The 24,971-nt window shown below is 40.2% G+C and overlaps 1 protein-coding gene across 1 annotated transcript in view; it reads right to left on the bottom strand.

Annotated features, from left to right (window-relative positions):
- The window catches only part of TANGO6 (transport and golgi organization 6 homolog), a 189,208-nt gene that overhangs the window by 109,847 nt on the left and 54,390 nt on the right, over positions 1-24,971 (bottom strand). Inside the window, exons 10-14 of the mRNA XM_077755658.1 lie at positions 21,849-21,981; positions 18,940-19,128; positions 12,487-12,621; positions 3,927-4,436; positions 652-709 (exon numbers count right to left, since the gene is read on the bottom strand). Coding sequence (XP_077611784.1) covers positions 652-709; positions 3,927-4,436; positions 12,487-12,621; positions 18,940-19,128; positions 21,849-21,981 — 1,025 coding nt within the window. The remainder of the gene's footprint in view (positions 1-651; positions 710-3,926; positions 4,437-12,486; positions 12,622-18,939; positions 19,129-21,848; positions 21,982-24,971) is intronic.

Raw genomic sequence — 24,971 nt, 5'->3', positions numbered from 1 at the left:
AAAATAAACACTGGGGCACTTGCGTGCCTCAGTTGGCTGTGCATCCAACTTCAGCTCAGGTCATGATCTCATGGTTCATGGGTTGGAGCCCTGTGTTGGACTCTGCTGACAGCTCAGAGCCTGGAGCCTGCTTCAGATTCTGTGTCTTCCTCTCTCTCTGCCCCTTCCCTGCCTGCGTGCTCTCTCTCTCTCAAAAATAAATAAATATTAATTTTTCAATAAAATAAACATTTAAAAAAAGTGTTTACAAATTTTTCAATGAAAAAATGGTATATATTCTGAGATTCTTTTAGATTAAAGGGAAAGCAAGGGTGCATATGAGCAGTAGCCAGGTACATAAAAGGTTAGGGTAATGAGAGTTCATGCGTGAACCATTCTTTACCTCCTTGAATGAGAAGAAGCGGGTTTTAATCTACAGAATGACAGACTCCTCATCATTATCAGACACTGAAACTCTACTGGAACCCTTAGGAAACCATCCAGGAACATTATTATTATTATGACTTAAATTGAGTCCTAGCTAGGAGACAGGAAGATGGATAAAAGGACCAGCAGTCTTGTGGTTCCGTGACTTCAGAGATTTTGTGCAACCATACCTGCCACAATCTTTGGTCTACAGACTCAGAGTCCTTTAAACCAGGACTAACTTACCTTGAATAGCAGACAGATATACAAAGGTGTCTTCATGTTCCAAGTTCTCCAAGAATATCTGGAACCACAAAATAAAAGAGTGGTATGATTCACAAAGAAAAAGCAAGATATAAGAGACCCTTGAGGCAGCCTCAAAAGAATAAATGCTTTTCTTCTTGTTTCTCTTAGCTAGACATTAGTCTGATGTGAGAATCTTGTAGGGAAGACAGTGTATATAAAAATGTCCCATTTTTATAATAGCTATAAAAGGGTACCAGTTAGAGGGAGATACTTCTTGAAGCAGTCAAGTATATACCAGAAGTAGGCATGGAAACCAAGATCTGGAAGAAAATTCCTCAACGTTTGCTCCACTACAGCCCATGGCGTATAACATTCTCACATGTGACACGACAGACTACCAGTCATGACACACAAGATGCCAAGTGTGGGGTTATGTCCAACTGATGGCATATTTGCTCTAATTTGATCCTTTTTGCTTGCATTCAGAAAGTATATGGAAACGCAAGTGACAGACAGATGTTACTGGGATAACCCTGAATCTGTTCTAATTTATTTCTTTAAATCTTTTGTACATTTCGGCACTTAAATTGACATTAGTTACAAATTATCTTCAACAGATTATCTCACAATTTAGGAAAGCACCAGGGTGTCAACTGCAGAGGGTACTGCTTATGTAGAAGATATGACAATGACATATTAAGTTTAGGCTCTAATGTGAGGGCCAGAGAAAGACAGCAGCCATATGCCCATTTTTTCCTGCTTGGGCATCTAGGGGAAGGATAGGGGTATCTGTTCCATATTTACTGATGCATCATTTCCTGGCACAGTGATTCATGATACCAACTTGATGCTGCTGGTTCCCACATCTGCAGCATATCTAGAGTCAAAAATTAGTTAAATTAAAAAAAATTAGTTAAATTAGAAAGAGGGCCAGGTTGGGAGGGGTGGGGATCACGTAAGGAGTAAAGGAAGCTTAATCTAGGGTAGTGGCCATGGGAATAAAGAGGAAGAGACAGAGATATATTTGACAGACTTCTTGGGAAAAGAATTGACAGGACCAATCATGCACAGAAGATGGAAGATGAAGGTTAAATAAGTTAAAGAAAATCCCAGAGACGTTTATAGCATTCATCATCTAGTGTACGAAGGGATATTTTTGGTGATTGATTACTCAAAGGAGATATATAATTGGAAGTTTTCAGCGATATTTCAAAGGCAGCAAATCCTTGGCACATTTACAGGCCTTGGTTTTCTCATCTTAAAATGGGAATAATACCAATATTGCAGCTATTGTGAGGACTGGAGACAATGTCTGAAAGGCATAGGACCAGGCTGAATACACAGCAGTTATTATTATACTACTGATGCTAACACTTTAGTGACTAGAGATAAATGTTTTCAATCAGAATTATAACTCTTAATCTAATGGCTAAAGCATTTGAAAGAGATTATAATAATTATGATGGTGAACCTTTATTAGATGATTATTATGTGCTTATCACTATAATTATTGCTTTACATACTTTTTTCCCCCAAGGTATCAGCAGGGCTGCATTCATTCCCTCTTGTGTGTGTGTGTGTGTGTGCGCGCGCGCGTGTGTGTGTGTATTCATTCATTTTGAGTAAGCTCTATGCCCAACATGGAGCTTGAACTCACAACCCTGAGATCAAGAGTTGCCTACTCTACCAACTAAGCCAGCCAGGTATCTCTTCTTGGATTATTTTATTTTAAATTTTAAATATTTTTCTTTTCTATTCACTTTCTGTCTTTTCTTTCTCTCTCTCTTTCTTTCTTTCTTTCAGATTTTATTTTTATTTTTGGGGTGTCTAGGTGGCTTGGTTGGTTAAGCATCCAACTCTTGATTTGGATCAGGTCATAATCTCATGGTTTGTGAGCTCAAGCCCTGTATCAGGCTCCACACTGACAGCTTGGGATTCTTTCTCCTTCTTTCTCTACCCCTCCCCTGCTCACTCACATGCTCTCTCTCTCTCAAATAATAAATAAACTTTTAAGAAGAATATATTNTTTCTTTCTCTCTCTCTTTCTTTCTTTCAGATTTTATTTTTATTTTTGGGGTGTCTAGGTGGCTTGGTTGGTTAAGCATCCAACTCTTGATTTGGATCAGGTCATAATCTCATGGTTTGTGAGCTCAAGCCCTGTATCAGGCTCCACACTGACAGCTTGGGATTCTTTCTCCTTCTTTCTCTACCCCTCCCCTGCTCACTCACATGCTCTCTCTCTCTCAAATAATAAATAAACTTTTAAGAAGAATATATTTTTAAGTAATCTCTGCACCCAATATGGGGTTTCAAACTCACAACTCCAAGATCAAGAGTCACATGCCTGAGAGACTGAGCCAGTCCAGGTGTCCCTAAATCTTTCCACTAAAGTGGGTCCTATTGTTATTACCCTCACTTTACAGATGTAGAAACTGAGGAGGTTGCATGGGTGGCTCAGTTAGTTAAGCCTCTGACTTCTGATTTCGTCTCAGGTCACAATCTCATGTTTATAGGATGGAGCCCTGCATCTGGCTGTGCACTGACAGCACAAAATCTGCTTGAGATTCTCATTCTCCCTTTCTCTCTGCCCTTTCCCCCTGAAAAATAAAGAAATAGATATAGAAATTAAAGTTCTTAAGGTCTGCAACAAAGCATATATTTTCTCCGATATACATCTCTGGTGTACAGAACAGCCTCTTCACTGTGATGGAGAGAGAAGGCAGGAGTGGGGTGGGGGGCAGTTCTACACAATTCCCCTCCAAAAGGGGCCCCTATAATTCCCCCCAAAATAGGAGGCTTCTCTGGGAATTTGCTCATGTTGTTCCTTCCCCTTTTCTTTCCTGTTTATGCTCAACTGAGTGGTCTCAGGTGGTTGTCTAAGTCTTTCCTGTGTCCAAGTCTTGCCTCCTCAGAACAGTTAGAATTTCCCTAAAGGGGGTCCAGGGCAGAGGCGTCTGGGTGGCTCAGCTGGTTAAGTGTCCAACTCTCAGTTTTGGCTCAAGTCATGATCTCGTGGTTTCAGGAGTTCAAGCTCCACATCAGGCTCTGCGCTGACAGTGCAGAGCCTGCTTAAGATTCTCTCTCTTCCTCTCTCTCTGCCCCTACCCCACTCACACTGCCTGTCTATCTCAAAATAAATAAACTTAAAAAAATAAAATAAAACAAAACAAACAAAAAAAGCTCAGGTTGTCCAGGGCAGTGCTTGACACATAGTCAAAGCGCCTGGAAAGCTACCCACTCTGTGTGCATGTGTTTTCCCAGTATGTTCTACTCACCTTGAGAAGCTTCTCTTGCATCTCAAGGGCTTTTGCTTCTCTCTGCTCTATCCAGCAGGAAAGAGTTCGCAGAGCAGCAGCCCGCGTTGGAATCTGAGGATCATAAGCTGATAAAAGAACCTCCTGGAGCTGGTCTGTGGTTATGCTTCCAGATTTCTGGTTTGTAGTAGCTCTGGGCCCACCGACCTCCTGAGGAATGGGTGGAGCATGTGATTTCAGGCCTGTTTGCCTGCATTTCTCACGGCTTTGCTGCTGCTCGAGGTCAGACTCATTAGTGTTCTTTTCATGACTGCTTTGTGGGTGCTCTTCTGTTTTCCCTTCTGGATCCTTTCTGTTCAGGGTACTTCGGGCAGCCACACTGACAGCGTCGGTGGAAAAGGCCCCATGGGTAGAGATGGTGATGCGGAGATCGACAGCGAGCTCTTGGATGACAGGGTCAGGGTACACATTAGAGACCTTCTCCAACAAAGGCAGCAGTTGCTTCAGGACGGCGAAATCACTGGACTTCAACTACAGAATGAAATAAAAAACGCCAAACCCAATTTAATATAGCAGATGTTAATAATACCTGAGCACAAGGGAACCTATTCTGAGTAAGATCTTATTCATGGTGTAATCAGCACAGTCTAGCACTCAGTAACTATTGTTGAATAATTATAGTTAACACTTATTAAATACCGTGTGTAGAGATTTTTCTGAGTTAAAAATAAACTAGGGATGCACATGATTACACTTAATTTTTACAACCTGGTGGGAAAAACATGGTTATCTTATGGTTTTAATTTGCATTGGCCAGACTACCAGTGCTATTAAGCATCCTTTCATGTTTTCTAGCTGTCTGTATTTCTTTTTTCTGTGCACACCCTGTTTACATCCTTTGTACCCACTTAGTTATTAGACTGTTTGTCTCTACAGCTATTCTTACCATATTAGATTTTAGGACCCAGTCATATAGTAAAATTATTTTCCAGATTATTCTATTTTGACTTTTATTATCGTTTTTACTGCATTATTGTACTTTTAACTTCTACATACCTTTTGCTATGAAAAGATGAGTTAATATTAGCAAAGTACTTAGTGCCTGACAGATAGTAAGTGCGATGTAAATGTTTTAAAAAGAAACATGGTAAAAATATGCACATATTCATATCCATACGATCTAGTTATGATTATTACCTACATTATAAATGGGAGGAAATGAGGTACAGAACAGTTAAAGTTAAATAACATATACAAGGTCACACAACTGCAAGATGGTGAGATATGAAGTCAGTAAGTCTGGCTCCAGAGTCCACGCTCTTACCAATACCCTACAAAGTCTCTCTTGAACAAGTAAAGCAGGTTTTTTTAATGTTTATTTTTGAAAGACAGAGAGAGAGCATGCATAAGAGCATGGGGAAGGGCAAAAAGAGAGGGAGACAGAGGATCCAAAGTAGGCTCCGCACTGACAGCAGAGAGCCCTACATGGGGCTCAAACCCACAAACCATGAGATCATGACCTGAGCTGAAGTCAGACACTTACCCTACTGAGCCACCCCAGTGCCCATGAATAAAGGAGTTCTTAACAACATTTTCTAAAGCGGTTGGTCAGCATACAAGGGCATCATAAGTCTGGAAGGTATTGAGACAATAATTGGCAAAAGGAAAGTTCTCCTACAAAGTGAGAGTGAAAAATACCTAAGATTTTATTCTCTCTAGAAGCTTTGTTCTATAATGCCATATGTCTTACTAGGAAAAGTGCATGTGCAGGCAGTAGAGAAACAAGAATCAGTGATAATCCTTTTCTCTTTGAAAACACTAGATATAGTATCATATGAGGCTTCATGAGCCCTTCACATTTGAAAACCTTGCAAGCCTTAAAATCCTTTTTAGAACAAGGCAGAGCATTTACTACTAATGCGTTCACTCACTTCATTATCCAACCAACCAATCAACCATCTGTGTATGATCTAGATAATATTCTCATTTAGACTGTAAGTCCACAGAACTATTACTGTTTCTTTTCCCCATCACTTTCCTTCCAGGTAAATAAAAACTTGAGGTTTATGTCAGGTTTGTACCTATAGAATTTTCCCATATACTTTCCTCAGATTTCTTTGTGTAAACATTAGGAGCTATGCAAAATCGACAGAAGGTAAAATTTCTAGCTTTGCAGCGCATGTTAACCTATCTGTATGTGTACAACTGATCACCGCAATGTTACTATATCTTAAAGGGAGAAGAGAATCTGTATGACCAGAATAAAAATTATGTTATCTGAGAAAAAGGACAATTTTATCAGGAATCTGTAGAACTGGGAAAGATATTTTAGTAAGAGATAGTAATAGATATTTAGATAATTTTGTGAGTATTACCATTATGCTAGACTTCATTTTGTGCCTCTGTACTATTACAGACATTTGTTTTTTCTTTAAGTGTCTGAAATGGGAAAATCTATATATAGCTACAGTGTATGGCCTCTTTTTCATTTCTACTGTATACAACAATTTCTTCTTTAAAAAAAAGATAAATAGACCAATGTAAAAAGAGAAACCAGAAAGAGACCTATTTAAATATAATCAACTGATTTTTTTGTTTGTTTTTTAAATTGAAGTATAGTCAACACATAATGTTACATTAGTTTCAGGTGTGCAGCGCAGTGATTCCAGTTTAATCAACTGATCTCTGACAAAGGAGCAAAGTCAATACAGCAGAGAAAAGAGAGACTTTCAACAAACGTTTTTTATTTTAATTTATTTTAGAGAGAAAGAAGGACAGAGCACAAGCAGGGGAGGGAAAGAGAGGGAGACACAGAATCTGAAGTGGGCTCCAGGTTCTGAACTGTCAGCACAGAGTCTGACATGGGGCTTGAATGCATGAACCGTGAGATGATGACCTGAACTAAAACCAAGAGTCGGATGCTTAACCAACTGAGCCACCCAGGTGCCCCTAAATGGATCACAGATTTAAATGTAAAATGCAAAGCTATGAAATTCCTACATGATAAGAGAAAAATCTAGACAACCTGGGGTATGGCACTGACTTTTTTGATAAAGTACCAAAGAAAAAAATCCATTAGAGAAATCACTGATAAGCTAGATTTCACCAAAATTTAAATTTTTTATAACTTTTACTTTGCACAAAACAATGTCAAGAGAAAGAGAAGACAAGCCACAGACTAAGAGGAAATACGTGCAAAAAGACACATCTGAAAAAGGACTGTTATTCAAAATACGCAAAGAACTCTTGAATTCAACATTAAGAACACACACAACCAATTTACAAATGGGCAAAGCGCTGAACAGACCCCTCAACAAAGACACATGGACATGCAACACATGTCGAGATGCTCAGCATCACATGGCATAAGAGAATTGCAAATTTTGCAAATTAAAATGAGATGCCATTATATTCCATTACATATGGTATACATATATATATTATATTGGAATTACATATTATATTCCATTATATACCATTATATATGGCCATATATATAAGCATTATATTAAAAGGACTAAAATCCAAAACACTGAAATAGCACAGCTGGTGAGGATGTGCAAGAGGAACTCTCATTGTTGGTGGGAATGCAAAACGGTACAGTCACTTTTGCAAGGCAGTTTGGCAGTTTCTTACAAAACTAAACATACTCTTACCATATGTTCCAGCAACTGATCTCCTTGGTATTTACCCAAATGACATGAAAACTTATGTACATACGCAAACCTACACATAGATGTTTGTAGCAGCTTTATTCATAATTGCCAAAACTTGGGAGGGATCCAAGACGTCCTTCAGTAGGTGAATGGATAAATAGATTGTGGTACATCCAGATCATGGAATATTATTCAGCACTAAAAAGAAATGAGCTATCAAACCCAACAGACATGCAAGAAACTTAAATGCATATTACTAAGAGAAAAAAGCCAGTATGGAAAGGCTACACAGTATATGATTCCAAGCAAGTTACATTCTGGAAAAGGGAAGTTACATTCTGGAAACAGTAAAAAGATCAGAGGTTGTCAAGGGCTGGGGGGAGAGAGGGATGAATAGGCAGAGCACAAAGAATTTTAAGGGCAGTGAAACTATTATATTAACAGTATCATAATAATAGATACATGTCATTATACACTTGTCAAAACTCATAGAGTGTACACCACCAAGAAAGAACAGTAATGTAAACTACAGACCATGAGTGATAATGGTCAATGCAGAATCAATGGTGTAATCANGGCGGGGGGGGGGGGGGGGGGCAGAGGGTGTATGGGAAATCTCTGTAACTCCTGCTCAATTCTTCTGTGCACCTAAAACTGTTCTAAAAAAGAGTCTATTAATAAAATACCTAACCGCCTTTGCTTCCAGTTTTCAAGCTTCTTAGTCATTGTTGGATTCATCTTAGTCAAGTGAGTAACTTCTCTCATCACCGTAGGCAGGTAGGTGGGTTCTGAATCAAACAGTTTACAAGGCAATTAAAGTTATGCATTCTTTCAGTTTCATAAGCCTACAGATTCCCCACTATGAGAACAATTAGGGAAATCTAAGACTACAGGTGCCAACTATTTTGTTCATAAATGTTCCAAAAATTTTTGAGGCATAAAGTAATACTTATTTACTTGATAGATGAGAAAATGGAACCACTAAGTAATTATTAACTATTTCTCAAGGGTCACTGAGGGCCATATCAAAATTGAGAATTAACCATAAAGCCCTCATTTCTATTCCTGTCACTGCTTCTCAGCAGAGATCTCATATCCAGACTTCAGAATTCTGTGTAGAAGGCCTGAGGCCTGAAGGAGCAGCCCACAAGTGAGTGACAGATTCCTTCATCAGGCTGCCTCTCTTCCAGAGTGTCTGGAAGGCTTCAGAAATGGAATGAGCAGAGCTACGTCAGCCCACGTGTATGATTTCTTTCAGGGTGTCAAGAGCAAACCAGTTAGATGGTAAGTTGTTCTGAATTTCTACAAGCTTTCAAATTTAAGAACTGGGGGGTTGGACTGGCAGGGGTGGGCCTGGGGGTGGGNGCAGGGGTGGGACTGGGGGTGGGGGGTAGTGGAAGGGAGCATACCTGCTAAGGGAAACATATGAGGACCAAAGTTACACCCAGAGGACAGTATGTATACAATGAAAAAGCCCCACAGGAGGCTTTACAAAGCCCAACTAAGGGGCATACATCCCCTCATCCAGCCTTGTCCTGCTCCAGTGAGAATCACTACTTTGGGAGAATCTGAGGGTTTCTTCCAGCAATAAAATACTGAGCTAATTACATAAAATATTCACATGTATTCTTTGTGTTCTCACTTCTATATATCACCTGTGTTTCTTCAGCTATTTTGCTGAATAGTTTACATGTCCAGTTCTTATTTATAATGTCAATGAATTTATTTACAAGTGGTATTTTTATTTTGATTCTAAGTCAGCATACAGTATGCCCCGTTTTATAATAAGCAGCACATAAAGATACACTGAAGATACTAATGTGAATCTTTTTTTTTTTAAACTTCAGAATTCATCAGATTTACCACAGCCACTAGAAGGTAAACTCCATGAGGACAAAGAGACAGATGATAAATATTTCTTTTTTTTTTTTTAAGTTTATTTATCTTTGACACAGAGAGAGAGAGAGAGAGAGGGAGAGAGGGAGGGAGACAGAGAATCCCAAGCAGGCTCCATACTGTCAGGGTGGAGCCTGATAAAGGGCTCAAACCCAAGAACCATACAATCATGACCTGAGCCGAAGTCGGATGCTTATCCGACTGAGCCACCCAGGCACCCCAATAAATATTTCTTGAATGAGTTCACTCTATGATACTCTCAGAAAATATGGTACAAGACCTCAGGATTTGGGTTTGAGTCTCAGCCGCACCACCCTGACCCTCAAAGCTCAGATCAGCTCCATGTAGCAGCGCTATAGGGGACATGGGCCCTGGAACACCATCAAGAAACATTACCAACATCACACTTTTACTGATGACCAACCTTGAAATTTAGAAAATGAGTTTGGAATTACACTTGTCTTGTTAGGAGTCTTAGACCTGTACTTTCTCCAAACTGACTCCTCTTCCTAGACACCGTGTTCTTTTTTTTTAAATTTTTTTTAATGTTTTTTTATTTATTTCTAGGAGAGAGAGAGAGACAGCGTGAGCAGGGGAGGGTCAGAGAGAGAGGGAGTCACAGGCTGAAACAGGCTCCAGGCTCTGAGCTGGCAGTCAGCACAGAGCCCGACGCGGGGCTCGAACCCACGAACCGCGAGATCATGACCCAAGCGAAAGTCGGACGCTTAACCGACTAAGCCACCCAGGCGCCCCCTAGACACCGTGTTCTAATAATCACCTTAATTACATACATTAGAACGGAAAGAAAGGTTTAAATGCTGTTAGATTCTGTTTCATTAGCTAAGACAATGAACTCTAATCAGAGACTGATACAGTATATTCTAGACTCTGAAGCAAAAGTCCTAGTCTAACAATGACCATCTGAAAACAAAACTAAGAATCCTGATTTTTTTCCTAATACAAAGACAAAAAACCCAGAATTACTATAGAAGCCCCTTATGAATCCATGAATCAAACAGAAAAAAGTTAATAGATCGAGGGCAAAAGTACAGGGTGACGTGTCTATGTTCACTTAACTAAATGCAAAGTCAGAGTAATCCAGATGTCATCGGTGAGTCAGGATGGCTCATAGAAGGGCAGGGACAGGTAAGGGATATACATTTGCATCAGCCAGGTGACTTTCTCTTAAAACATGACTAATTTACATAGTCAGTCTCCAAACAATGGGCTTCTAGAAAGGGAAATGGAAATCTCTGTGTTCTATTTTCCATTTGGGACATGGTAAAGAATTACAGGTGTTAAGGGGCACCTGGGTGGCTCAGTCAGTTGGGCATCCAACTTCGGCTCAGGTCATGATCTCATAGCTCGTGGGTTCGAGTCCCGCTTTGGGCTCTGTGCTGACAGCTAACTCAGAGCCTGGAGCCTGTTTCAGATTCTGTATCTCCATCTCTCTCTGACCCTCCACTGCTCACGCTGTCTCTCTCTGTCTCTCAGAAATAAATAAAAAAACATTTTAAAAAAGAAAAAAGAATTACATGTGTTAAGTAAGAGAAAAGAAAAGCATAAAGACCATACTCTCAACTTATGGAAACAAAGACTATCTTAATATTCAACCAGAAAACAAAAACCAATCAGGCCAACTAAATCCAATAACAATACAACTTAAGAAAAACTATTCCCCTAGTGAGCCCTGCCTTGACAATTTAATGGCAGGGATCTAGTAGGACTTCAGAAAAAGAACCAAAAATGTTTTCTTCAAACTACATGGAAAATACAAAATTTGGAGTGTGAATTACATCTACCAAGAAATGGGCTTCACATTAACAACAGGCCCAAATAAAATTCCTTTTCCCCTTAAGGACAAGCTTTGAAATGAGGCAAATTCTAATATATCACAAATCAGTATCAGATTTGAATCTTCAAATTTAAAAAATCCATTCCCAGAGGGTTCCCTGCCCATTGCTAAGAGTCATGAGTGGTCTGATGTGGGGTCAGATTTCATTGTATTTGCACTAAGCTTACTCTGCCTTCTCATAGTCTCCTAACACACACGCGTGTCCCCCTCCCTTCTTGTCTGGAGCTCCTTTGACCTTGGTCTCTATAATTCAGCTACACACCAGCTTCCATTAGTGTTTGAATATACCAGGCTCTTTCCTGCTTCCCAGCCTTTATATGTGATGTTGTCTTTTAGTGAGTTTCGTCCATCTGCACCAAACACACTCCCAAGCTCCTATTCACTGTTCAAGTCTTGGCTCAGCTTACACTTCCTTGGTAGAAACCTTCCCAGCCTAGGTTGCTGTTATGTTCTCTTGGTACCCTCCTCTTTTCTTTTCAGGCACTCGGTTCAATTCTAAATATATTTTTTGAATAGTTATTTAGTGTCTGACTCCCTCACTGGCTGTAAGCTTCATGAGGGTAGGGACCACGTTTGCTTTGTCCACGGCAGTATTCCCAGACCCTTACTCAGTGTCTGGCACACAGCCATAAGCAATAAATATTTTTTGAGTCAATGAATTTAAAAATTATAAATTAACTATGTAAAGGATATATGCATGGGACACAAAAACTTTAACAGGCTACGGGATATGGGTTGAACAATGGATCATGTGCTAAAACAGAACTATTCCAAACAGATGGAATCCGAAGCAATCAGCAGGTTACCCAAGTTTTCCCCCAACTACAGCAGTAGCAACAAGGGCTGAGCTGTGTGGAGAGCCCTCGGAGCAAGAGACAGAGAATCTAGTATTTGCCATAGATGCAAAACACTGTGCCAGATATTTCCAAATTGCTTGTGTCAGATCAGAAAGGGTCCTTCTGATAATGGAGTCTACACAGGTGACAAGGTGGAAGTGGTACGATGTTCTTGTCCTCTGCTTTGGGGAGAATTCTCATTAACAACCTGACTTGTTTATCGTGGTGCTCCTAAGCGCAATATCCATTCTGTTTTCTCACAAGGGTGAGAAGGAAAGCCAGAGGTTTCTCTCTTCTCTCCTCCTTCCATGCAGGGTTGGCTCATGTCAGCCGCTTACCTGAACAGCTCCTCCCAGCATGACAGCCACCAGCCCCATGGACATGCTCAACGTCTGTGATTCCACGGTGCTCTCTGCCTGGTGGGCCAAGCTTGCGCACGCTCGCTGCAGTGTTGCTGCGACAAAGTCCACAACCTACCACAGAAACAGAATTTAGAATCAGTAAGGAAGAAGAAAAACAATCTCAAGAGGTGCCTGGGTGGCTCAGTCGGTTAAGTGTCCGACTTCGGCTCAGGTCATGACCTTACAGTTCGGTTCGTTAGTTCAAACCCTGCGTCAGGCTCTTGGGCTGACAGCTCAGAGCCTGGAGCCTGCTTCAGATTCTGTGTGTGTCTCTCTCTCTGCCCACCCCCCCGGTTGACTTTATCTGGCTCTCAAAAATAAATAAACATTAAAAGAAAAACAATCTCAAAATTCTCTTCACATCTTAACGTCCACATCCTCACCTTCTTCCTCATTGGCACATGAAGGCAAGAACCTGCAAGAACAGGCATGGTGCTCAGTGTCTTATGTACACAGTATCACCTACATCTCATGTCAACTCTAAGAGGTCAGTGCTCCTGTCCTCATTTTTTAAAGTAAACTCTACCCTCAATGTGGGGCTTGAACTCACAACCCCACGATCAAGAGCCACACGCTCTACCGACTGAGCCAGCCAGGTGCCCCCGTCCTCATTTTTTGATGAAGAATCTGTGAGCTGCTCAAGCCATATGTCAATAAATGAGAAAGCCCGTTTCTATTTTCCCAAATGTTTTAATATACTAACCCCACTTTCGTGACTTTTCATGAATTTTGCACAGAAATTAAGATGAAAAATAATCTGAGACTTTCTGACCATCTTAGAGGGTCCTCATCTGCTTCTCCTAGTGAGGTTTCTTCTTCAAGGACTCCCTTGCCCCAACCCAGTTATGAGGGTCTGATTCCAGTAAGCAAAGAATGGGGGAAGAGCCATTCAGTTTCATATAGAACAGAGTCCTCAAACAATCTATATAAATGATCCAGAGTCATTTTTTAAGTATCAAATATTTCTAAAGGATTAGGATCATTCATATACAAGATTTTATACAGCATTTGGCTAACAACTAAGCTTTAAATGGAATTGATTTGGTCAGCACCATTTTAGCAGCACTTGTATTAATCACCTTAAGTGGAAATACCTTTGAATAAAAGCGATCGTACACACATCCGTGCTTGCGCACGTACACACGTGCATGCACGCACACAGGGACGCATATTCAGGATTAATGGCTCAAAAGGGAAAAATCATTTTGAAAGTGGTACAGCTGACATAGGTCATAATAAGCCTCTAAATACCATGCAAGCTTGCATATTTAATTCTCTGGGCAAATCACATGCTAGGCTAGAGTCTTTATTGCAAGCTTAAAGTAAGGAGAATGGCTTGTTAACACTTGTCTTTGGAGCAAGGCAGGAAACTAGAAAGGTTATTAAAAATTCCATTTACTGAAATGAACAAATGCTGGTTGTGGCAATTTTCACCGCTCTCTCAAGCCTAAGACTCTACTGATATTAGAAGATATGGACACTGGCCTTTCTAGAGAAAATGCTACATTTCTAAAGAATGCTTGGGTCACCTATTTTGTCTCTGAAAAATTTCCTAAAGCACCCCTTGACTACGGGAAGCCTTCTGTTTCAGCACAAATTGTATTGTTAAATTGCCGGAAAGGAACTATCTAGACTTTCCACTTTTTGGAAGTCCCTCTTCGCTACATATATAATTTTTTCTTTTCTTTTCTTTTTTTTAGATGCCACAAAACAAGTAGTATGATCCTTTTGTTAAGAAAGAAACTATAGGGGCACCTGGGTGGCTCAGTCAGTTAAGCGTCTAACTCTTGATTTTGGCTCAAGTCATGATCTCATGATTCGTGGGTTCAAGCCCTGTATTAGGCTCTGCACTGACAGCGTGAAGTCTGCTTGCGATTCTTGCTCGTTCCCTCTCTCTACTCCTCCCCCACTCATTCTCTCTCTCTCTCTCTCTCTCTCTCTCATGGACAAATAGGAGCACGTGGGTGGTTCAGTTGGTTCAGTATTTAACTCTTGATTTCATCTCAAGTCATGATCTCACAGTTCATGAATTTGAGCCCCATGATGAGCTCTGGGCTGATAGCACAGAGCCTGCTTGGGATTTCTCTCTCTCTCTCTCTCTCTCTGCCCCTCCCCAGCTTGTTCTCTCTCCCCATATCCCTCAAAAATAAACAAATAAACATTTAAAAAATTGAATGTGTTTAATGGATAAATAAACATAGGAAGAGAAGAAAGAACCTATGCTCGTATACGTGTAAAAAATAAAACACCTGGGAGCTGTTAACTGCAGTTTGATAGCCAGCTGTTCTTGTCATCCCTAAAATGCCCTCTCCCCCAAGCTTTGTTCCTGTAACAACAAAACCACCATACCCATTTCCCATTTGGACAACAGCTCCTTCCTGCTACTACTCATTTCCCATGACTGGTGGGGCTGCCAGCCACCATGACAGGTAAGTAACAGAAGCATGTTCTAGAATTTACATACACTGTGGAGAGGGGGAGAGGCTTTTACTTTTTACCTAAGCATTTTTGTGAAGCTACATAATCTAAAAAGTCAAATATTCTTGCAAGTTTATCATGGAAAACAGCAGTGCCCTACCTCATTTCTCCCCATCTATGGCTCTACAGAGGCAACACTTTTAATAGTTTAGGTGTTTAGTAATAACAGGAAGCATTTACTATGTACCAGGTACCATTCCGAACACATGACAGATGTTAACTCTCATCCCACCGAGCTGTAAAAACCTGCGGCCAGCATTTCGGCAGCCGAGTGGAAGCAGGCTGAGGCTTCACTGTTGAGTCTGCAGACAGCAACCCAATCCTCCGGTTTTGCAGTTTGCTGCGGCCACCCAAGCTCAACATCTCCCAAGAATATTCCTCCAGCCTTCTGCTGAGGAGGGGAGGTGTTTGTACAGAGTTGAAGAAGGAATCAAGGAGTCTACGGAACCTTGCAGAGCCTTTCAACCTGTTTTAAGCTCTAAATTCAGCTCTATCTTTACAGCTTAACCTAGCACTTCCAGTCTTTCCAGTGTTCTGCAAGGAGAAGTAGCTTTTTGTTTTCCGAAATAAAATATTAACAGTTTTATTGAGGTATAGTGCCTTCCTTTGTGACTTCTCCCATGCAGGCACTTAGCTTTCTGTTTCTGAGTTGCTAAATCAGCTATTATTTTCCAGTTTCCAAATGGCGTTATTCTCTTTTATCTGCTGTCTCTCCTCTCCTGCTCTGGTGGTCCCTGTGGTTTCCAGATAAACACATGTGTTCAATAAACTATCTTTGATCAGAAGTTCATACTTCTTAAATTTTGCACTTCCTTGTTGTTTAAATGTTTCTACAATGAGCATGTGTTACTTATGTTAGAAGTGTTTCTAACATATGAGAAAGAACGATCTTATAAACCACTTCTACTGTGCCAAGTACAGCAATCCAAATACAGAAAAGTGCAAAGAGTGGTGATTTTCTGAAAGGGCAGAAAAGGGGAAATCTTGCTCATTCCATTCCATTTACGCTGGCCTTCTTGCTAAGCCGTCCACACTTGAGTTGTGTTCCCTCTAGGTATCCCCCTGCCTCCCTCCTTCCCCGTTTCCAGACCTTTGCTCAAAAGTCATCTTCCCAGTGAAGCTCTCCACAACCACTCTATTTACCACACTGCTTTTACATCCCCTTTCTTTGATTTTTCTCTCTGAAATTATCAGCATCTAACACACTGTGTGCTTCTGCTTGTTTGTTGTCTCTCTCCCCCATGTGAATGTACTCCCATGAGGCTAGATATGTGTGTTGTTCACCGCTGTGTCCCTCGTACCTAGAAGTGTAGGCAACACATAGTAGGCCTTCAGTAAATATTTATGGAATGAAGGAACGTGGGAATTGGTGTGGGGCACTGTATCTGTACACAGACCACTGAATGCCTCGTTTCTCTCTATAGCTTCTCGTACACCATCTGCCAACACATTTTATTGAATTTTTAATCTTTTATCCACAAATACTTCAATATACATTTCTAACAAGGAGTTTTGGTGTTTTTTTTTTTTTTTTTAACATAACCAACATATCAGAGGTGTCTGGTTGGCTCAGTCGGTAGAGCGTTTGGTTACACTGAAATACAGTACTGACAGAAAAGTCAAGATAAATGTTTTATGATCTTTCATTTATCAATTTACAAAATAATGAGTGATGCCCTAGCGACTTCCAAAGATGTTCAAAAGGGATTTTTGGTGGGGCGAGGGACTCAAGTTTTTATAACTTCGATATGTTTCAATCCACTGCAGGCATTATTCTTTGTAATGCTCAGAATGCCTCACCTGTGGCCAATAGGAGATCTTTCAAGTTGGCTCCTGAGTGCTACTAACATGACTTCATTAATCTCAGGTATCTTCCTTTTATTTAGGTACAACAAGATGCCCTGAGGCTTACAGTGTACAATCCCTGCCCTAGACCTTGAACGAACCTTTAATCCAATGAGCTTTGTGTTCTTTCAGCAGGACATGCTATTTAGAAACTACAATCTGGCACTAAGGATGCTTATTGCTCCTGGACTGTCACTGCTTCTTGACATGGACAGTGGGAACAAATAAGGAAATGTCAATTTAAAAAAAAAAAATGGTGAGTTCATACTAATACATCCAACTGAAATTCAATATTATAGGGATTTTGTCCTTTGATTTTATAGTCATAACTTTTTTTCTGATACTGAAAATCTTGGTTTCTAATGATATTAACAAAATTACTTATAACACATATTATTTATAACTTATCCATATGTGTGTATATTTCAAAATAAATACTAAAATTACCACTAGCAGTAAAACTACTAGATGTAATTTTTGTGTGTGTGGTTCTTTTCATCTTGATACATGTTAACCTTAGCTGAAGGATAATTTAATGGGACAAATCACTTTTCTATCAGCCTAACACCGATGTTCCTTAATTAGAAGCAAAGGGAGCTAAATGCAAAAGCTCAAGTAATATAGTTTTCAGGCCATTTTCCCTTCCAACTAGCATCTTGAGACAAAAACGTAAGATCTGGTGAAGAAGTCTTTAGGAGCTGGTACAAACACAGGAGAAACAAATCACCCTAATGGGTAACACAGGGTCAGTGAACTGAAGGAAGAGGAAGCCATGAACGTAATTCTCATTAAACAGGCACGATAAGTTGGAGCTGACAGACAGCTGCAAATTTTCTCAGCAGGAGCTATAGTGAAATGCTGCTTAGCAACACCGAAGGCGGATGACAATGAGGACAGTACAAAGAGCTGAAGAATCAGATTTAAGCGTGACAATCGTACCATCTTACTACCGACTATTCACCAGCCGAGAACAGCTAATTCTGTAATAATGATAAAACATGGTAACTTCACTGCCTACACTCTATTACTTTTATTTCTTAAAAAATTTTTTTTCTTTCTGTTTAAGTAGGCTCCATGCCCAGTGTGGGGCCGGAACTCACGACCTTGAGATCAAGAGTCACATGCTCTATTGACTGAGCCAGCCAGGCACCCCTTTTATTTCCTATTTTTTTAAAAAGCTGGTAAATATAATGCCTGAGCCAATAAAATTCAGGCAGTGATTCACATGGTTACACTACCCTCAAAACATTTTTAAAAACATCTTAAAACTTCACAGGCTGTTGTGGAGATAGGCTGTTAGGTGGACCTATAAAATTTAAAGTGATCTTATTATCATTAGAGATTTTTTCTTCTCTTCAAATTGAAGTTTTGTAGGGGTGCCTGGGTGGCTCAGTCAGTTAAGTGTCCGACTTCGGCTCGGGTCATGAATACGCGGTTCATAGGTTTTAGTCCCACGTCGGGCTCCGTGCTGACAGCTCAGAGCCTAGAGCCTGCTTCAGATTCTGTGTCTCCCTCTCTCTCTGTCCCTCTCCAGCTCATGCTATGTCTGTCTCTCTCTCAAAAATAAATAAACATAAAAAAATGTTAATTTAAGTTTTGTAATCATGCTCAATTTTTGAGACATTAGAATCATCTATGAAGCATAAAAAAAATATAGATGCCCAGGCATTAATGTAGATATGCTGAATCAGAATCTCTACAAGTCGGCCAGGCATCCATATTTTGAAAAAGACTCCGAGAAATGTATTTGCCCTCAAAACCGAAAACCCTGTGACATAACACATAAAGATTTACAGCAATTCTTAGAATTTTCTGTGCATGAGAATCACCTCAGGAGCTTGTTCAACATGCCAGCTCCCAGAATCTCAGAAAGGGTCCATTCGGTCGGTCTGCTGTGGGCTCCGTGATTTGCGTGTGTAAGCGGTGTTCCAGGTAACCCTAAGGCAGGTGTTATCAAACCATACTCTGGGCAACATTTTTTTTTAAAACATGTTTTGGAAAGCATGTAAAGAAATCAAAACAAACAAATACTACCAGCCTGGGATCTGGAAAGCGGCAGCCACTGACCTGGGTGATATTTGTGAATATCTGCTCAGACATCCTCTCGCACAGAACGGCCAACAGCTGTAGAACCTGCAGCTTCTGCCCCTGACCTTCCACACGAGTTTGGTGCTGCTCTAACTCCAAGAAGCTTTTGCTGGAGAAGGGTTTTGTTTCTAACTCCGCTTCATTTTCCATGGCCACATGAGTCAACTCCTATCAGCATGGAAGAAAAGAAAGAGTGAAGAAAAAGCCTGTAGAAACAAGGACTTCACAAACAGTAGGAAAACTGTTGCAAATGTATATTTAAAGAATTAGTCTATGTTCACTGCAGCATTATTTATAATAGCCAAAATTTGGGAACAAATAAATTCTAGCAATAAGAGAATGGATAAATAGGGGCGCNAATAAACTGTATCTACTATATTGTGGCAGTTGAAATAAATAAACCAGGTCTATAAGGAAATCAAAAGAGAGAGGCCTCAAAAACAGTGTTGAGTGAAAAATGGAAGTCGTACAATAATGTATTAAGATATCATGTATATGAANAGATCATGACCTAAGCGAAAGTCGGACGCTTAACCGACTAAGCCACCCAGGCGCCCCTTGTATATGAAGATTTAAAACTGCACAATAAGAGGTACCTGGGTGGCTCAGGGCATGATCTCACAGTTTATGAGTTTGAGTCCCATATCAGGCTTGCTGCTATCAGAACAGAGCCTGCTTTGGATCTTCTGTTTCCCTCTCTCTGTCCTTCCCCCGCTCACGCTCTCTCTCTCAAAGATAAATAAAACATTTTTAAAAAAAATTAAGGGGCATCTGGGTGGCTCAGTCAGTTGTGCATCCAACTGCACCTCAGTTCATGATCTCACGGTTCATGAGTTCGGGCCCCACCATCAGGCTCCGTGCCGACAGTTTGGAGCCCGGAGCCTGTTTCAGATTCTGTGTCCTCTCTCTCTGCCCTTCCCCCACTAGTGCTCTGTCCCTCTCTCTTTCTCAAAAATAAACATTTTTTTAAAAAAGACCCCTTTATTAAAATGTTTTTAACTTCATAATAAAAAAACATACAGATACAAGGAGAACTAGTTTGACAGACTTACTATATCAGTATTTTTTATGATGTCTACCACTGGCCCTATTGAACCGAGACCTCAGGCCACATAACATTTCCAAACCCTTTCTAGAGATTATTAAATGCTTTCAGCACCATTTCCCCTAAGGAATTTGAACTGAATCTCTACTAATAGACAGTTCACTACTGTGGGTTCTGTAGGGTCTTCCCCTCTAATGTATATTGTAAATTTCCTTGGGAAGGGAAAACCTTAAGTTCCTTAACAATTAATGTTTTACCAAAGTGACTGACAGTTTAGAGCAAGGTTCCTAACTGCCTGGGAAATTCTGCTCCTCAGAGGGCATTGAGCAATGTGTTAGGACACTTTTGGTTGTCATAATTGGGGAGTGATACATCTAGTAGAGTAGAGGTCAGGGACGCTACTAAACTTCCTGAAAGGAAGCACAGGAAGCCCCCTGCCTCCCAACAAAAAATTATCCAGCCCCAAATGCCAATAGTACCAAGGTTGCAGAAACCCTGGTTTATAGCAAAGCCCTTTGATTTTTTTGTATTTAAACAAATTTTTTTTTAATTCTCCAATTAAGAGCACATCTTTGGGGCACCTGGGTGACTCAGTCAGTTAAAGCGTCTGACTTCGGCTCAGGTCATGATCTCACGGCTCGTGGGTTCGAGCCCCGCATCAGGCTCTGTGCTGACAGCCTGGAGCCTGCTTCAGATTCTGTGTCTCCCTCTCTCTCTGCCCCTCATTCCCCCCAGCTCACGCTGTCTCTCCCTCTCTCAGAAATAAATAAAAAATTTTTTAAAATTAAAAAAAAGAGCATATGTTCTTGGAATGTTGTTTACAATGAATGGCTAAGGGACACCTGGGTGGCCCAGTCAGTTGAGCATCCAACTCTTGATTTCGGTGCAGGTCATGATCTCATGGTCGTGGGATTGAGCCCTGTGTCAGGATCAGTGTAGAGAGTGGAGCCTGCTTGAGATTCTCTCTCTCCCTCCTCCACTTGCTCTCCCTCTCTCTCTCTCTCTCCCTCTCTCATTCAAACTAAATAAACTTTAAAAAAAAACAAAAACAATGAGTGGCTAGGTAAGGGGAAAGAATGAGAATACAGGAGGTGAGAAAAAGCATCAAAAATGTGGCACCTACTTCAAGTTCTAGAAGTGCATTAGCCCTGATTCTCTCCTTGCATTCCCCCACAACCACGCCAACCTTAAACTCCAGAGACATTCTCTTACAATTGACACTTCACTTAGGGAAAATAATGGAGAAGGCGATGCTGGAGCACAGAGAATCAGAAATCACCCTGTTTACAGTCTCAAACAGCGCAAATAAGGGTACAATATGGGGCACAAATTGCTGTCAGAGATTAGAGCAAGAGGAAGCACAACCATCGGCACTAAGAAACAGACTTGGAAAAGGTTTCAGGTGGTTACAAAATGAAATGAAAGGCAGAACTGCTAAATCTCCTTTCCAGATACCTGACAAAACAACAGTCAGAAAGGATAAGGGATTACTCCATAACTGCAAAACCTGCTATTAACTTCAAAAGAGTTCTTACTGTCAACACAGAGCAAAGATTAACCCTTTCATAGATCAATAGTATGCTTTGGTTATCTCTAAAAGTTCAGGGCAGATTATCTCGGAAAATAGTTTGATCGTATGTGTACTGCTGGAGGTAAGTTATTTTTCTTTTTACCACCCCAAAGGCTACAAAAAATAAACCACTCTTACATCCTTTTATTATTTCTGTTAGATTAGGGCCTTAATTTTAGGGCCTAAAATTATGACCACCCTGAAAATCCAAAGGGGACCCTGGTACTTCCCTGAAATCAGGCTGACCATGTCCTTACCATGCATAGTTCTTACCTGCAAGCAGAAGATGAAGAAGTCACCTGCCAAACCACACTCCTGGCAGTGGCATAATAAGTCCCCAAGGTGCTCTACCTGGCACTGCTCTGAGGACACCTTCTGGTACAAGACTTCATCTTCATCTTTGTCACTGCAACATGTGGAAAGATTCATCTTGGCAGTGTCACCAGAGATATTTTTTTTGAAACTCCATAAAAATCTTCTAAAGTTACATGGTATGGGGCACCTGGGTGGCTCAGTTGGGTAAGCATCTGAATTTGGCTCAGGTCATGATCTCATGCTTCATGGGTTTGAGCCCCCGGGCTCTGTGCTGATAGCTCAGTCTACAGCCTGCTTCAGAATCTGTGTCTCCGTCTCTCTGCCCCTCCCCCACTAACACTGTCTCTCTCTCTCTCCCCTCCCCAAAAAATAAATAAACATTAAAAAAAATTTTTTTTAAAGATGGATGTTGAGGAACTCTATTATTTCAATAAATTGAAAGAGCAAGGAGGAACTAGAGTACAGGTTGTATGCAGATATTCCGGTTCCCGAGGAAGAACAGAAAGAAAGAAGTCTGCAAAGCAAGGTCAGATCATAGAGGACCCTGGATGCCATTCAAAGAAAGTTAGACTTTTTTTTTTTTTTTTTTGATGAGTCACTGAAGGTTTATGGGCAGTAAGGAAAAGACACTATCCTTACAGGGGGAGATGCAGTCAGTCTCAACTAATAAGAACCAACTAGCTGAAATATGAACATCCATAAAGGCTCAGAAAACTGAGGAGGCCAAATTTCCAAGCAATAAAATATGGCTAAGGTATTAAAGGCAGGGCTATGATTTCTGCAAAAAGTTTCAAGAAATTTCTCATGAGGTACTAAGGCTTTTAGTTTTAATTTATGAGACAAGTGAAAAAGCCAAGATACAATATTATCATGCTATATCACATAGACAAACACAGAGGCACAAAGATGCCCTAGAAGACAAAACATTTAAAAAAATGTGGACAGTGAATAGGATGGTGGTTGCTTTTTGTTTTCCTCTTTATGCTTTTTTGTATTATACAAAGAAGGTATGTTACTCTTATGATCAAAGAAGAAATAACATTTTTTTCAGACCAAACTGAGAAAAGAATGATAGATGTTGCTTCATCTCATTGAAAAGTACAATTATTAAAGTTGATTTGGCCCCATCCCGTAGGGCAGTAAGTCCCAATTTGCCAGTTCACTATAACATGGCCTTCATATCCCTATAGTAGAATGAATAACCTATAAACTAAGCTTAAGATTACTTCCTATATTATCCCAGAATCTTTCAGAGTCCTTCAGATCAGTCATGTTATCTCCCCAGATTTTGTTAGGCAAAAAAACTGAAATGGTTTTTTTCCCCACTTCTATGCTTCTGTGAACCATCCTATCAAAATGAAGTACTATATTCAAATACTTTTTTTAAAAAGACATGATAACAATGACCTTAAGAAGCTCTATATCATTATGGGGCGCCTGGGTGGCTTAGTCGGTTAAGCGTCTGACTTTCGCTTGGGTCATGATCTCGCGGTTCGTGGGTTCAAGCCCCGCGTCGGGCTCTGTGCTGACTGCCAGCTCAGAGCCTGGAGCCTGTTTCAGTCTGTGACTCCCTCTCTCTCTGACCCTCCCCTGCTCACGCTGTCTCTCGCTATCTCTCCTAGAAATAAATTAAAAAAAAAAAAATTTAGAAAAAATAAAAATAAAAAAAAGAAGCTCTATATCATTCTTAAAATTTCAATGATAAAGAGTCCATTCCGAATACTGTAGTTATATGTAGTTCCAGAAAAATAAAAACAAAAAAGACCATGAAATCTAAGCCGCTCTTTTAGTGTTCCTTTAAACAAAGCTTTTATTAAACTGGGGCTCCTGAGCAGAATGATAGGGAAAAGGTAAGAGGTGATACTGACCTGCCCTTAAGGGACTAGCACTGTGATCAAGATCTTTAGAACAAAAGATAAAATCACAACACACACACATGCATACACGCACTTCTCTGCTACGGTAAATGTTAACTTTTTGGAGATATGGAGTGTCTTTAGGTATCAAATGAAGGCTATGGACCCTATTTTCAGGAAAAAAATTCAGGTTTGCACATAAAATATTTCTTGCATGTAATTTCAGAAGGACTATGGACTCCTAGAAGTCCACGGAGAAACCTTAAGTTAAGGATCTGTTGCTTCTGGCAGGAAAGATTCATGCAACTACTGCCTATTCAATTTCTGCTGCCATGAAGAGAAACTATAGCTTCAATAAGAACTGTTAATTTTGACATATGTGCACTAAGATGTACACCAGAGACTTGTTAAGCTAGCAATTAACTTTAACTATTGATAAGTCAAATACTGCAAAATTCTCTATATAGTCACTAAATTGGTCCCAGATTAAACTCTTCCAAAGGGTTTTTAAAATAACCATGTTGAGAAATTTTAAACTCTTTCAGTTCAGGGGCATAGTTACAACTACAAAACCTACTAGTGCTCAACGGTTCTCGGGAAATAAGTAGCTTGGGTTTGTACTGATAATTCCATTTGTAGTCAATGTATGTTGTTCATTTTCTTCATGTCCATCATGTTGAAAGAGTGTTTTATAACTTTACTAAGTTAACCTTGAATAAAAAATTAAATTTGCACTTTAACAAACAGTCACACTTTGAACATATGTAAAATCTGAGTAGCTGCTGGCAGTTAAGAACTATATGGACTCTGGTCAACAGGAACTTACATTATGAGGTAATAATATCTACACATATCACCTAGAAAGTGGAAATAATTTAAAATATACTTGCAAGATGTTGGAGAAATAAATTATCCATTCCACTACATTTATTTTTTATTAAAAAAATTTTTTTAATGTTTATTTTCAAGAGAGACTGAGAGCAAGCAGGGTAGGGCAGAAAGAGAGGGAGACACAGAATCTGAAGCAGGCTCCAGGCTCTGAGCTGTCAGCACAGAGCTCAATGTGGGGCTTGAACTCACAAACCACGAGATCATGACCTGAGCCGAAGTTGGACACTTAACCGACTGAGCCACCCAGGCGCCCCATATTCCATTACATTTATTAAGCACCTTCTAAATGATCCCTAGGAGAAACCCCCATCCTAAAATTAACATAAAAGATAGC

The sequence above is a fragment of the Crocuta crocuta genome, unplaced genomic scaffold (genome assembly GCF_008692635.1).
Source record: "Crocuta crocuta isolate KB4526 unplaced genomic scaffold, BGI_CrCroc_1.0 scaffold152, whole genome shotgun sequence".
Lineage (NCBI taxonomy): Eukaryota > Metazoa > Chordata > Mammalia > Carnivora > Hyaenidae > Crocuta > Crocuta crocuta.
The sequence above is the reverse complement of the archived record's forward strand: the minus strand, read 5'-3'. Positions and strand labels throughout refer to the sequence as shown.